Below are 16,124 nucleotides of genomic sequence, written 5' to 3' on the forward strand. Positions count from 1 at the left end.
ACAAACTTCACAACTACCCAAACCTTCTGTATGTGTCACATACAGCAGTGTGTGTGTGTGTTCAGTGTGAAGGACTCAAAGTGTCTCTGCAGACTGGAGCTGTCCTGGTCCCGGGTGGAGCTGTCAGCAACCTGCTACAGAACCTGCGAGACGGTGGGAACGCTTCAGATCCACATCCACCGCAGTGGGGGGAGCGCCGACCCAGCATACGTCGCCATCCAGGTACCAGTGAGACCTCTTTGTCCAGGCTGGCTTACTTAGTTTTTAAGTGCTGTCAATTAAGTATCTTTTCAATATTTGGCCAATAAATCAGTGTTTAGTGTTTGTTTAATGTTGTGCAGGTGGAGGAAGGTTCGGCCAAACCGGGGAGAGATTTCACTCACAGCACCGCTGCTCTCATCCAGTTTGACCCAGGTCTGACCCTGCTTCATCTACCATACACACTGTGATGGGAGTAACATTATACAGTCAAAGTAGAAATACAACAGTGTAGAAATACTCTGCTACAGCCTGTACTTGATTCCCAGTAAGGTTTTACTCTGTTCCCAAATTATTTTAGTGTCACCTTTTGCCTCATTAATTATTGTTATGAAGAAGTTGGCTTTGGCCTTTCTGATTGTTTGAGTTACTTTGTTACGTAATGAAGTAAACCTATGTCTGTCAGTAGTTAATTTAGTTTTCAGTGCTCTTTTCAGTGCAAAGTCTCTTTCCTTCATCAAGTTCAATATGTCCGTATTGAACCAAGGAAGTGCATTGTTTAGTTTTTTCCACTTTTCATTTTTCTGGAGAACATCTCCACTAAATCATGTAGCTTGGTCGCAAACATTTGGCTGTCTGTTTCTACACTGCTCCCAGTTAGCATACTTTCCCAGTCAGTCTGTTGCACAGCTTGCTCAAAGTTTGCAAATTCATTTTTAGGTATTCTTAGTTGTTCCAGAGGTTTGTAAGAGTGGTGTAACCGTTTCTTTGTGAGTTTTCTGGATATTAATATTAAGTTGTGGTCAGATAGTCCAGTGATGAAATTAAATGTTTTATCCACTCTCTCAGGTTTATTACTTAATATTAAGTCTATTTGTGTCTGTGAGAATTTCTCACTTACCCAACATGTCACCTTCCCCACCAATGATATAGAACACATCCTTGACCTCGTCTGCTCCACCAACCTCCCAGTAGTCAACCTCCACCCCTGCCCCTTTCCCCTTTCCCCTCTCCCCTCTCCCCTTTCCCTCTCCCCTCTCCCCTCTCCCCTCTCTCCCCTCTCCCTTCTCCCCTCTCCGATCACAAACTCATACAGTTCACCATCGCCTCCCCCCGTCCCCAACCCCCCCCCCCCCCCCCCCCCCCCCCAGGCACGCAACCTCGGCGTAATCTTTGACCCCACCCTCTCCCTCGAGCCCCACATCCGCCAAGTAGTTAAAACCTAATTTTTCCACCTCCGCAATATTGCAAAACTCCGTCCCTCTCTCACCCGCCCTGCAGCTGAGCGACTCATTCACGCCTTCATCTCCTTCCGCCTTGACTACTGCAACTCACTCCTCTACGGCATCAGCTCCACCTCCCTCAGTAGACTCCAGCGTGTCCAGAACGCAGCCGCCAGACTCCTCACCCTCACCAAATCATGGCATCACATCACCCCGGTCCTCAAAGAACTCCACTGGCTTCCTGTGTCTCACCGCATCCACTACAAACTCCTGGTCCTCACATACAAAGCCCTCCACCATCTGCCCCCCCCCTACCTCACTGACCTCCTCATCCTCTACCAACCCCCCCGGTCCCTCAGATCCACCTCAGCCAGTTTCCTTTCCACCCCCAAGGCCAAACTCAGGAGCTTTGGGGACAGAGCATTCTCTGTGGCAGCCCTGAAGCTCTGGAACTCCCTCCCCCAAGACCTCCGTGACTCTGAGTCCCTCACCCTGTTCCAGTCCGGCCTCAAGACCCATCTCTTCTCATCAGTATACTCATAGCCCCCCCCATCGATCCCTGTCTGTCGTTCGTCTTCGTCTGTCCTTCTCCCACACCCCCCCCTCCAAACTGTAAAGCGACTTTGAGACTATGAAAAGCTCTATATAAATTCAATTTATTATTATTATATTATTATTAATGCATTAATGTGTTAGTCCCTTCATTGTTGCATATGGTAAATGTGGGTCACATTTAAAATACTTATAAACGTCTTGGTCGCTTCATTTATAATAATTATAGTGATTTATACATTTATATTTGAAATAATAATATAGATCTTCAAAGTAACTATTAACTAAAGCTTTCAAATGAATTTAGTGAAGTCAAAAATTAGGGATGCTCCGATCGATCGGCCGCCAATCGTTATCGGCTGATATTCATTCTCTGCCGATCGATCGGTGCTCTCTATAAAGGCCGATCAGGAGAGCCGATCACATGACGTAAAATACATGACACATTTCTCTGTGCGCGGCAAAACAAGCTCGCCAAAATGTCTTCACCAGTCTGGCAGTATTTTAAGGTGTCCGAAAATGACAATAAAATAGCGGTATGCAACGTGTGTGAAGCAGAAATCCTGCAGCTCCACCCGCTGTGACGGACCGGTGAGCGGAGCAGAACACACACTAAGAGTTAGACCTAACACACTTAGCTATTTTATCTACCTCTGGAACAAGCTAAACTAGTTATAAATATATTTATTCTTCACTGTCGGGTCACTCATTACTGGATCAGTGAGCTGCATGAGACGGATACTGACAGGCTGTCAGGAGAGAGAGAGAGGAAAAGAGAGCGCTTCAGCTCATTTCTCCCGTGTTATTATCCAAAGTTAATGTAAACTTGAATAATGTAGGCTACTTCATTTGAATGTAATAATTATGTTGGTTGTTGTTTGTGGAAGCGCCAGTGAATGAGCCCCATTAACTGAGTTTTAAACATCACTTTAAATGGAAGATCCCCATAGGCCCCACCCACTCGATCGGATCGGCGATCGGTATCGGCCGATACTGATTCCGGCCGATACTGATTCTGGCGATCGGCCCCAAAATTGGCGATCGGAGCATCCCTATCAAAAATACATGATTTGCTTTCAAAATAAAGTGCAGTAGAAGTATAACGTATCATAAAATGGAAAAACTTAATTACGTACACGTACCTCAACATTGTGCCTAACTACTTAAGAAGGTGTATGTGAGCACCTCAGCTCACCCACGGGTTGAAATGGACAGAAAGAGAAGGATTCAGGGTTAACACAGGTGTTTATTGTTCGAAATAATGCAAAAATAAAAAGCTCCTCCAAAAACAAACGGGAGGCTGTGCGGAGGCGGTGCGGAGACTTATGCTGCGTTCACACCGGACGCGATGCGATGTTTGGGGGCGGCGCGATTACATGTAAAGTCAATGCAGAGGTGCGGACAGACGCGAATTCGCTCCGACGGCAAGCATGAAGCGGTGGACGCGAATTCCGCGGTGCGATTGAGGCGATTGAAGGGGCCGCGACAAACGCTCGAGTTCAATTTTTTCAACTCGAGTGTCATATTCGCGTCATGCGGTCTACCTACGCTGTAAAATGTATTATCTCTTCGATTTACACACGGCATCTATTGCACGTCTGTCCATCCTGGGAGAGAGATCCCTCCTCTTTTGCTCTCCCATTTTTCCCTTTGAAATGTGGGTTTTTCTCAGGAAGTCTTTCCTTGTACGATGTGAGGGTCTAAGGACAGAGGGTGTCGTTTTCTCATACTGATATTCTGAACAAACTGTGCTGTTGTATTTGCTGTAAAGTGTCTTTACTGTAGGGTATTTTTATTATATGTACAGCACTTTGGCTCAACCAAAAATCGTTTAAAAATGTGCTATATAAATAAAACTTGATTTGATTTGATGCTCATACTTTTACCTTTACAATCGTTTGCTTTAATATGCAGTATATTTTTTGTATATTTTTGTGTTTGCTTCCTCCTGCTCCCTTTCGGACACATACTGTATGATTTATTATTATTATTAATATGAAGATATTATTAAGATAAGATAAGATAAGATGTTACTTTATTTATTGAACATTTTAGTTTAGAATGTTCTATCCCACGGTAATTCAGAAGACTCACAGGTCACATTCCGACCATTATTTAAAACAATAGGTGCTTTCATAATAATGATGAGAAACTATGAAATAAGAAATGAATCAAATTCAAATGTAATTATCATATCATATATTATATAGTGTATTGTATTATTAAGTAATATCATACATTAACCCCATTATAGCAGATGCCACATTGAATGGATGAACACATTTATGCATCAATAATTACAACAGAGTATTTCTAAATACAAGTTGTAATCTAATCCTCTTATTTTACAGTGTTTTTACAGTGTTTTACAGTGTGAGTGACAGTGTTATTTGTACGTCAATAGTCATATATTGTCATAACCTTTTTGTGTGAAATAATTAATATTATTATTATTTCCGCCCACTGTTTGGCGAGCTGCATGAGAAACTCACGGGCTGTCAGGAGAGGGAGAGAGGAAAAGAGAGGATCCGTTTCTCCCGTGTTATTATCCAAAGTGAATGTAAACTTTTGAATAATGTAATTATTATTATAGTGATGAACATTAAAAACAAAGCACGTTGGCTGATTTTGGACCCCCTCACTATTTGTTCTCACTACTTTAATTAAATGTTTGATAAGTGCATGCAGATCACAGTACAGTATGCTCGTTCAGTAAAACACGTACACAGATAAATTATTTTGTATTCCAAAAATCAGGAAGTAAAGTCCCCTGGTTTGTGACAAGATGTGAAGTCAACAGATAGTCACTCAGAGGGGGGTACTATTTATTTTCAAATGCATATAGGCCATTTACATGTAGGCAACACTGCCCTTCCAGTCAAGAATTTGAATTTGAATGGGATGGGGAGACGTGTGTGATTAAAAATGAGTGGCCAAACTAAGACTTAGTTTTTCAAAAGAGAAAATGCAGATATTACACTCAGAAAATAAATGGTACACATATCAGTACTCTTAGTGCCAAGTTGAAAGAGAATTCACTGCTCTAAACAAAAATCAACATACAGTAGGGGGGTGGGGAATGGTGAACGGTATAGTCAATGTTTGTAAACACAATCCCCAGGATGTGTCCTAATCAAACCAAAAGAGAGAATGCAGATATTACACTCAGAAAAGAAATGGTAGACATATCAGTACTCTTAGTGCCAAGTTGTCTCAGACAATCTGCATTTCCTAATGTGGGACAGTTCTGTGCAAAATGTGGGACACTGAAAAGTCTATGTTAAAAAGCCTCAGTCACCTTAATTCATGTAATAAAAACATCTCAGGTCAGTAACACTGAAAGCTAAATATGCAATACCATGTTCAGCTATGTTACTATTTATAATGTTATTGTTGTTACAACAGAAGATGTTTTTCTTTATATTGAAGTTAAATGCATCTGTGACACTTTTATTTTGTAAGATAGCAAGGGGGGGCATATTGTGATAACCAGGCCTGTCATAAAATGCACCCCACCCAAAAAAATGTTTGTATTAATCCCACCCTCAAGCATTTTTTAGGGTATAGTTGTAGGACTAGTACCAATGAATGGAGCAAGTTTCATGAATGTGACACTTTTATTATGTAAGATAGCAAGGGGTGCATATCGTGGCAAAAATATGCTGACAAAGACTATGTAACATTTGTAAACATATATTTTCATTATTATATGACAAATATGTAGAATTAAACAATACATTTTAAAGCACGTGTATACAGACAGGACGTAACAATAATAACAACAAAAAAAGATAAACAAAAACTGAAAAGGAAGTGACGAATGAATTTCGACACCACTACCATCAAATACGGAGCGAAAAGTTTAACCACAAGAATCAAGACTATATGAGCTACCACTAAACATAGTCTGAAAATTACCATTAATAAAAACCCTGAACGTTTACTTTTCGTTTTAAACATCGTTTTAAGGTGTAAACGTGTCATTTAGGAACTGCGACAGCATAAATATGCCAACACAAACCTACAGACTGCTGGAGAAGAGATATCAGAGGGGGGGGTTGGGACACACACATTCCGATGGCCAATTAGTTTTAAACAAAGAGTATACTCAACATAGGCCTACAGTAGGCATGGGGGGTGGGGGCTGGTGAACGGTATGGTCAATGTTTGTAAACACTGTGACATTTTTACTTTATTTGATCATTTCAGTTAAAAACTAACGTTCATATTTCTCTTTTTGAGAAGAGCAATATGAATATGTTAGTGGCTGACCCAGCCCCATGGTCTGTCACAGTAGTGCAGGAAAGAGAAGTGCACTGTTTTGCCTGGCTGGACCTGTAATTTACAGGAAAGGAGTGCGCGCTACTAAAGAGACGCGCTACCATGGAAACCAAACAATGGTGTAGCTGTATTGAAGTCCGAGTGGAAACAGTAGCATTTGGAGCGTTATGTTAGAATGAAACAGCCAGGTCGTGACTCACAAAAAAAAAGTGTTACTTCACTAACTGTAAGCTTGTCACTCAGAGTAACCTACAGTTAACTTAGGCCACATTTACACGGGAACGAAACGGCTTGTATCTGCATAGTTTCTCTTACGTATAGCCCTATTATTTACACGAGGCCGTAACAAACGGACCCCACAAACAATAACGGGTCCCAAGGTGGATAGATTTGCAAACGAAACTCTCTGGGGGGTCAAACGAGTCCGTGTAATCGCCTCTATACGAATATTTCCTGAAAAAATAACGATAGTCCCACCTCTCCCCGCCTCTGCTGCTCACTGCTGTAGCATGGCCAGTAGCTACTGCTAGTGCTACTGCTACTGACCATGCTACAGATGTTAGTACAACATCTACAGCTCGACCATGCTACAGATGTTAGTGCAAAATCTACAGCTCCTCTACCACAACCATCAGCAACAAGTGGACATGGAGAATTACATGAACTACTAGATGTTGCTAAATCCACCGCGGGGCATAAACAGAAGGGTAGCCATGGCAACATTGCTCCGGGCTGCTCCGGGGTCTTCTTCGCTGCTTTTGGTGTATTTTGTGGCGGAAGTTACAGCGCCACTTACAGTCCCGGCATATGTACTACAGCGTTTCCAGCGCTTTCGAGCGGTCTTGTGTGGAAGTACAGCGCCACTTACAGTCCCGGCATATGTACTACAGCGTTTCCAGCGGTCTCGTTTGAACAGACACGTTAAATGAAACGAATGCATGTGAACGGAAGACTTTTTTGAAAACGCATACTGTGCATAAACGCAAACGTTCCCGTGTAAAAGCAGCCTTAACTGCTGGAGAAGAAAGATCAGGGGGGGGAGAGAGCTGTGGCTGATGGGCCATTAGGTGTGTAAACACACAGCTGAGAGCTGCCGTTTCATTCAGACTGTTTAAAAAACGGTAACAACGGACTATTTTTCTTAGCGGATGCATGTCAATTTAAATCAATACATACAACTATTTTTTAAATCAATAAAAACATTTTCTAAATCCATAAAAGCATTTCAATTAATATTGGGAGTCATGTCGTTACTTTGTTGAAAATGTGGCCATGTAATAAGCGGGATAATTTGCAGCGACTTGGTCATTATGGGGAAAAATAACACCCAGGGATCAAGATGCCTCCGCTATGCGTCGGGATCCTGATCTGCCTGACAAGGCTCCATTAAAATATAAATATTTTTAGTGAATTACTGAGTTTAAGCACGTTAATAACGTTTTAATGAAGTTGAATACAGTATATTCATATTTGTCAGTGATTTCATGTCAATTCGGCGAACATAAACATAAATGATCGTGGTGAAGATGATGATTAAATTAGGATTACAAATCGAGAGCCGGCTGCATTTCCTCTCGTTCGTTTTTTTCGACTAAACAACATTATTTTGTTAAATAACAACATGGTGATGTTTTGTAAATGATTACATGTCTCTTATTTAGCACAGACTATGATCCTATCCGTGACATATGGATCTTAACAAAGATCCGCTATACAGTAGTACCAGACATACTCAGTGGCGACTGGTCATTAGGGGCAGGTGGGGCACAGCCCCACCTAGTGTCAGCAGAAAGTATTACAAATAATGATTACAAATATATTTATATTTATACATAAAATATATTTTAAGATCATGTTTAATCATCTGATTCGTCTGTACATTGCTGTTTTAGTCTGTGTTCTTCTAATTAGTGTGTCTACAGTCACAGTGTGTGCCTATTGAGCTGTTTAGAGCCATGTGGGACAAAACCTGATCTTGCCCCTTCCTCTCGCTGTGAAGTGAACGGTGACTGTAAAAACTACACTACGCATGCTCAGAGTATTTTTCTATGTAATGTGTGTGGCAAAAAAATAATGACCAGAGGGGCACAGAGCTACCATCCCCACCATACGTCATCTCAAATCATTCAGAGCTGATTGGCTGTAAGTACGTGTGCCGCGAAAAGTGTGGTGCTTGAAGAGGAGACGAGAGAGCTGCAGTGGCGCGTCCTAAAACCAGGAAGTAAGCACAAAAAAGCAATGAGATTTCTCCATAGGATTTTAGAAAATAGCTCGAAATAAGATCTGTGGGAAACGTACCTGTTAGATAAATGCACGTTTTGTTCAGCCGGATAACATCCACATGTCTACCCTACTTTTATAATTTTTTTATCATAAATCTATCGATTAGATTTATGATAGACTTTTGAAACTACAAGAAAATAAGGAGGACTTTTACAAAAAAGTAATAGAAATGTTTGTCCAGAAGGATAGGCAAATGGACTTCATCTTCAAGTCAAGGTAAGACCGCAATTTTATTGAAAATGGGATCTTACTAAGAGAGAACAATTCAATATTTAAATGATAAAATTACATTTTTTGGGTATCCTTTTGTTGAACTGTCTGTTTAAAATTAATCGAAGCATCAGACAAAAAAAGCTTTTGAAAATAATATTATATTTTGGTTTAGGTCAAAATATAATATTTGTAAACCTGAAGAGTCAGTGCCAGTGCCTCACCAGCCATGAACCTCACTGCATGTCACTGCAGAAGCTTATATATAGACATCTAAGTTTTTTGTGCCCCACCACTTTTGTACATATAAAAACGCCACTGGACATACTGTACATCCAGCGTACTGTATCGAAGTTGATTTCACATGAGCTCCAGTGTGGAACCCCACTGCAACCCCTGGTGGATCAATTATCCATTGCAGCTGGCTTCACAATAATTACATTTATTTATCACGGGGCGGTCTCAAGTCAGACTGGAGGCTGTCTCTTGATCACGGGCAGATCACGGCCCTCGCGTTTCAAACTGTCCTAAATAAGCTGCTACATCTGTATACAACGTTAGCTTAGCCTGATCGGCCCGATCTTCATTCAGAAAACAAGTATTTTAAAAGGTTTTTCGCCTGCCGTCTTGTCTGTAGACTTGTCAAGCATTAATTCATGTTTTTTACTAACCGGTATCAGTATGTTGTTACTTCGGCATAATTTAGAAACGTGTATTACAATTTAATCACGGTAAAATATGTTCATTTTGTTGTAGTTGTAGCCCCCGAGCCAGCGGGTCTTGTTTGAATGACGCGAGTAAACACAGCTGACTGCCGCGGTGAAACTCGAGCGTTTAGAGCGATGCGATAGGAGCGATTAGAGCGAAGCGAATATTCGCATCGCGTCCGGTGTGAACGCAGCATTAGTCACGCGTCCGTGGTCCAGACTTTCTCCCAGGACCCAGCAAGACCGACCAGAACCAGGTTACCACATGCTTTTATTGAGTGACTGATTACCTGATTCTGATCAGCTGTCTGGTCTCCGGCGGAGCTACTCCCATCACTCTAGCAGCCGGTGCTCTAACCACAACCCGCTGCCACAGTGTACTTAGTTACTTTCCACCAGTTGATGCTGTCAGGGGAATCTGTGAGATTATTTAAAAATCGTGACGAGGAAACCTTTGCTGGTTTCATAAAAATATGATCAATTTAATAAGAAACATTCTTCTTAAGAGAAATATCAACTACAACTCCCAGAAAGCATTGCTGTAAGTCAGTGATTCTCAAATGGGGCTAGGCCTACATGGACCTCTGGGGGTACGTTGGGGTACTGCAGGGATACAAAAAAAAAAAAGGTTAATTAAAAAAATACCATCCATGATTACAAAAATAATCATAGTACAATAAGTTAAATAGAAAACACAATTTTATATAAAATATTCCTAGAAAAAGGGTTCAAGCTTTTCTGGTACTTAACTGGTTCTTCTCTGTTTTTACAAGTGTGTGGTCACGTTCTAGTCACTTTGCTCAGCGCTACTGCTTGTTACAACTTTTAATGCCGTACTCGCCATTAACTGTTATTGCTCAGGTTAATCTCGCCCCCCTCCGACGTAAGCATGAAGTATTGGTTCTTGCCGGGCAGCCGAGTGGGGCCAGCTAAGAACCGGTTTTCGGTACTGAGAGCCGGCTCCGCTGCAGTAGAAACAGGAAGAACCAGAGCTAAACCAGGCTCTAGCCCGGAACCACGCTGAGCGGGAAGCCAGTTGCAAGATTAGAGTATAAGAAATAGACATTGAAATGGAATCGTGGTTCAAACGTAGCAGCACTACAGCAGGGAACGTGGACAACTGAGAAAAAAAGAAAGCCAAAATGTAGCCAACAAAATGCCGTCAATATCTGGAGGCGTATGCTTTGATGGGATTCACGTCAACAAACGGCAATCCGCCCCAGGCATTGTGTTTTTTCTGTGGGGAGAAACTACCCAACAGCTTGATGAAACCAGCGCACCTCCAGAGACATCTCAGCACCAAACACCTGTGTCATGTTGGTCAGCCACCGGAGTTTTTCAAGAGAAAACTTGCTGATTACAGATCCTCGCAAGAGATGATGCAAAAAGCCTCCACAACATCAGCCAAAGCACTGGAGGCATCGTATGCGGTGTCACTGCTCATCGCTAAAGCCAAAAAGCCGTACACGGTCTCTGAGGACCTAAAACTCCTAAATAGTGTCAGTGTTATTACATAGTTTGTTTTATAATTGCACATTTATTTTCAGTTACAACGTTTTAAAAAAAAACAACCTTTCATTCATTGTGGTCACTTCATTAGAGACTGCTAATTAAATGCTGTTTTCTTGATATGCATGGGGTTTCGGATGGTATTGTTGCACATCAGGCGCACCACAGTGGATTTTATTATAATATTTGTGTATTGTATTTTATAGTTTTTGCATAATATATAATTTTGTTTTAAAAAAATGTCTCATGCATAAAGATGAAAATATCCTTAGTTTGTTGTAATTCATGCATGAAGGAGTTAATAAATCAAACACTGATGGAACATCACTATATTGTAATTATTTATACAGGCTTTTTCTATCAAAAATGTCCGGGGTCGGTCAGGGGGTACTTGGCTGAGAAAATGTTTCAAAGGGGGTACGTTACTGAAGAAAGTTTGAGAAGCACTGCTGTAAGTAACGTCTAATCAGAGAGCTTCAGATTGGCAAGATGATCTTTGAATGAGCATAATGTATTATATTGAGAACTTTAGATACTTTTCGATGCTCTTTCAGATTCTTGTATTTATTATGCAGCTCTTGCTCCTGCTATACAAAAATCAGTATGATGGTGATTTTTCTTAAATTGTTTCCTGCTTAGGAGTGAGTGTGAAAACCTGGAACATTTACCCGATAGACGACGGTCTGGAGGAAAACCACGAGACTTTCACTGTCACCCTGAAAAATGCAAAAAATGCTGTCCTGGGACAGAGGACGTCAGCTAGTGTCGAGATCATCGACCCCAGAGGAGGTGAAGCATTATCAGGCACATACTTTTGGTTTTGCATTAGTATTAAGTTCTGCAAAGTTAATTTGAGTTAACTCTTTTTGTAATTCTATTTATCACCTTGCTAAATGTTGATTATTTGGTAATTTGTATGTGAATTCCTTATGTTTAGATTAGGAAAGGGATGAGGATGTTTTATAATTATGTCATTCTTTTTATGAGATGTATCTCTTGTGCACTAAATGTATAATCTAAGATTTATGTCAGAGATTAGTACAGATGTGTGTGGTAGTTTAGAGAAAGTTTGGCCAGTAAAAGATAAAGAATACCCTCTCTGCTATGTATCAGGAAGGTGTAATCCTGATGACCTAATGGTGGAGGAGGAGGATGAGCGACTCCCTACCGCCCCTCCTCCGGCTCAACTCCCTGACCCCACCAGAGTAAAGGAGGAGGACAGCGTCACAGACATCGAGGCAGAGCTGCTGTGGGAGAACCAGCCCCACCCTCCTCAAGGAGATGTCCCTAACCGCCGGCCCTACCTGGACTACAGGGAGGGGGAATCAAAAGATCAGGTGGCCCCCCACAGCCACAGATCCTCCCCCAGCACTGGGAGCTCCGGGAGCTCTGTACCCAGGGTCATGCATGGAGGATTGAAGGTGAGGATTCCTCCAGCTTTGCTGCCTATTATCCTACTTTTATACTATTTAAAGGAAGATTTCATGTAATTACAATCGTATCTTATAATCAGGCTGTCTCATATGCTACAGTATATGTCTGTGCAAGACCTATTCTGAAATGAAGAGATTTGGTCTGGATGTTGAGTTGTTTAAATATACTTATTGGTGTTATTGGTGAATCTCCCGTACAAGGCTGGTCCTTTTGGTCCGTTTGACCCTTCTGCTGATGTTCAGGTCCAGCTGTCAGGAGGGAGGAGGTCTGAGGAGAAGGTCTGGACGGTAAGACTCAGTTATTCCACAGTTAAATAAAAACAGTGCTGTGAATTGATAAAAAAAATGTTAATTTCTTCCCCTCCATCAGTTCCACAGTCTGACTCCTCTCCGGCTGGAGGAGCTGAAGCCGGGCGATGCTGGGAGGAACTGGTCCCCTGACAGTCCCCCCCTGCAGGATCCTCCTCAGATGGATCATCCAGAACCCAGACACAACCCAGAGCTACGTCAGCGCAAGGTATAAACACACAGTTCAGTTGCATTTTTCCTTGTGAAGCAGCACATGAAGTTATTAAATAAGCCCTGGCTGCACAACATTAGTGATGATAAACACATCCACAATGCATCGATCATTCTAATTCCAAATCGACAAATTGGAAGTGCAAGCAAGAATAGACCAAAATCTGCTCCAGTCAAAACTTTAAAAGTTAGTTAGGAGAATTGATTACAGTCTTGTAGCAGCCGTAGAGTCTTCTTTTTTCTTTCATTGTCATTAGAATTCAGTCATTATAAGCAGTAAAGAGTCTTTCAATAAATATAACAAAAACGTTTTTTAAACACACTACCCACCCTAGCTTTTAGCATATTTCAATGCTAATACTTCTGTACTCGAAAGTAAATATATATTAATACTATTAAACTGTGGAGGCAGAAAACCCAAATAAAACGGTCATGCAGCTTCAGTAAAGTAATAATAACTGTTCCTCTCCAGGCTGAGTGTTTGAATGTTTCTGTTGTGATGGTGCTCTCAGACGGGGAAGTCAGTGAGCAGCTGGTGTGCTGAAGGCTGGACTCACTACAGGAGGCGCTGTTACACCGTCAGCTCGTCTGTGGCCAGCTGGGCCAGCGCAGAGAGGAGCTGCTCAATGCTGTAAATAACACCAAAACACTCCTCTTTTTATTTTTATTCTGACTATATCTTATTAAAATCATAACCTCAGGTTTGAATGTTTCTTATTGGATTTAATACTTGAGGATAATTCAGAAAGGTTTTCCTGTTATCCTTATTTTTATAGAAGTGAATAAATGTAGATTTTTTTGGTACAGCGTTTTACCATGTTTTCTTCTCGAAATTAAAATAAGACCCAGCTTCTAAATACATCATCATGATCCCTTGCAACTTCACCATGGCACCAAACTCTGACAACCTTATTGGCAAAAAATTACCTATTTTACATTAACATTTTCATTGTATTCATCAGATGTGATTTTTACCATGTTTCCCTAACAGTTGCTACCAAATCACTTGAATAGAGGAAACATTTTAATTTACATTTAATTTAATTTATATGAAACATTATACTGGGTGAATTACATAAAAACGTGCCCAACTGGGTGGAACAGTGTTTCATTTGTCATAATGCTTGTTGTGTGTACAGTTTCAGTCTGAGTTTAAGGACCTACACACGTTTCAGTTAACTTTAGTTGTAAATACATCTTTTAATGTGTTTTTGGAACTTGGAATATTTGTGTGTCAGGTTCAACAGCAGCCTGACCGGCGTGAATTCCAGAAGAGATATGACCTGGCTATGGAAGTTTGCAGGGAGGAAGCCGTTTTGGATTGGTAAGTGGCTGCTAACATACTGTCAGATTATTTCCAATTTGCTCATGCAAGAACGTTTTGTACGTGCAGACTGGTTTTTTAAATGTCATACAAGTGATTAAATAGAATTTGTCACATTCGCCAGTTTTGTCATATCAAGAAAAATATTGATACAGAAACTGAACTAAAATATAACTAAAACAAACGTAATGCAAACCTAAAATTATGCTCTCTATATTATCAATGCCATCATGTCTGCCAATTTACTGAGAGATTTTTCTGTAGGTCTTGGTCCAGAATCATCCTCTGCTTTAGCACCTGACAGTGTGACATCAAACACTGAGGATTACGAATTTGTCTAATATCTCTCTGTCCGTCACATGACCTACTTGCATATTAATCACAGAGCCCTAACTTGTCATGTCAAACTTTTTTACAATCAACTAGGGCTGTCAGTCGATTAAAATATTTAATCGCCATTAATCGCATGATTGTCCATAGTTAATCGCGATTAATCGCACATTTTTTATCTGTTCTAAATGTACCTTAGAGGGATATTTTTCAAGTTTTTAATACTCTTATCAACATATCAGTGGACAAATATGCTTTATATGTTTGTTTATTATCATTTGAACAATGACAAATATTCTCATGAATATTAAACACAACAACCTCTGAACATTACAAATATTCGCCTCAATTCAACCTGGAACCTCTCTCATACAGTGTGTGTGTGTGTGTGTGTGTGTGTGTGTGTGTGTGTGTGTGTGTGTGTGTGCGTGTGCGTGTGCATGTGCGTGTGCGTGTGCGTGTGTCAGAAATCAAATAAATGATTGAAGGAAATTATAGCCAGTTGCCAGTGCGTTCCCCATCCTCACAGTTAACAAGTTTGTGAAGCTAAGAGAGTTTTGTGAATCTGACACAGACAGCTTTAGGATAAGAATAAAAATGTGTTCCTGTGTGAGTTTGAGGACTGGATCCTGATCAGTACCTCCTGTTTACCTCAGGTCTGTCTGGAGGTCCGGGTCGCTGGATGTGGGCTGACGGTCAGTCAGTCTCCTTCTCCAGACTGAGCGGGGAGACGCTGCTGGGCTCAGACTGTGTGCTGGTTGAAAACCCCAGAAGCTGGATCTCCACAAGCTGCTCCCCCGAAACTCAACACACATTCATCTGTTCCTCGCAGGCTCGTACTCACTGAGAGGGCTCTGTCGTAATAACCTTTTTGAATATGTTTAGGTCATATTTAATGATACGTAACAATGCTTTACTGTACAATAGTTTTCATATTTTTTTCATAATAAACATGGCTGTGCAAACTGACTGTTTTCAGATTTTTTATATCCATTTCCAACACTTTACTCAAGTACTGCACAACTGGAGGTACGTTTTATTTACTTGAGGAATGTATATGTATTTTTATGTAGGTTTATGCATGTAGTATTAGACTTTAAGAGTGGACATTTTTTACAATAAACCGCCCCGTTATTTTGCTTTTGTTGTGAAGCAGGAAAATCAGGAAACATTAGTTTCCATGTGCAGCAACTTAACACGACTCTTATAGGCTACATCTCAAAGCAAACAAAGAATAGTAAAATAAATCTACGGAGCCCTGGAGGGTTCATAGATAGAAAAATAAATAAAACGAGGCCACGTTTTATTAATTTGTGCGCACAAGATGTAATTCGTAGCCTCAATTTAAATAAAACGAGGTCACGTTTTATTCATTTGTGCGGACAAATAAAAAGAGAGCGTGTGGATTAAATCGTCGGAAATATGCTGATTTGGAAGATGCTATCGACTATATAGTTGATCAATTGGAAGGCCCTGGACAACTTCATGGATATCGCTGGATGTATGCAAAGCTTTTGGAGCGAGGTATCCGCATCCGGAAAGAAGACGTGAGGAT

At 40.9% G+C, this 16,124-nt stretch overlaps 1 protein-coding gene across 1 annotated transcript in view; it reads left to right on the forward strand.

The window, feature by feature from the left end:
- The window catches only part of frem1b (Fras1 related extracellular matrix 1b), a 139,618-nt gene extending 124,080 nt beyond the window's left edge, over positions 1-15,538 (forward strand). The window contains 9 exon segments of the mRNA XM_034141012.1: positions 93-222; positions 342-414; positions 11,603-11,752; positions 12,077-12,384; positions 12,598-12,684; positions 12,767-12,913; positions 13,428-13,546; positions 14,154-14,239; positions 15,226-15,538. Of these exon segments, the coding sequence (XP_033996903.1) occupies positions 93-222; positions 342-414; positions 11,603-11,752; positions 12,077-12,384; positions 12,598-12,684; positions 12,767-12,913; positions 13,428-13,546; positions 14,154-14,239; positions 15,226-15,416 (1,291 nt within the window). The 3' untranslated portion in view covers positions 15,417-15,538.
- Positions 15,539-16,124: the final 586 nt, after the last annotated feature.

This window comes from Trematomus bernacchii, unplaced genomic scaffold (genome assembly GCF_902827165.1).
Source record: "Trematomus bernacchii unplaced genomic scaffold, fTreBer1.1, whole genome shotgun sequence".
Classification (NCBI taxonomy): Eukaryota; Metazoa; Chordata; class Actinopteri; order Perciformes; family Nototheniidae; genus Trematomus; species Trematomus bernacchii.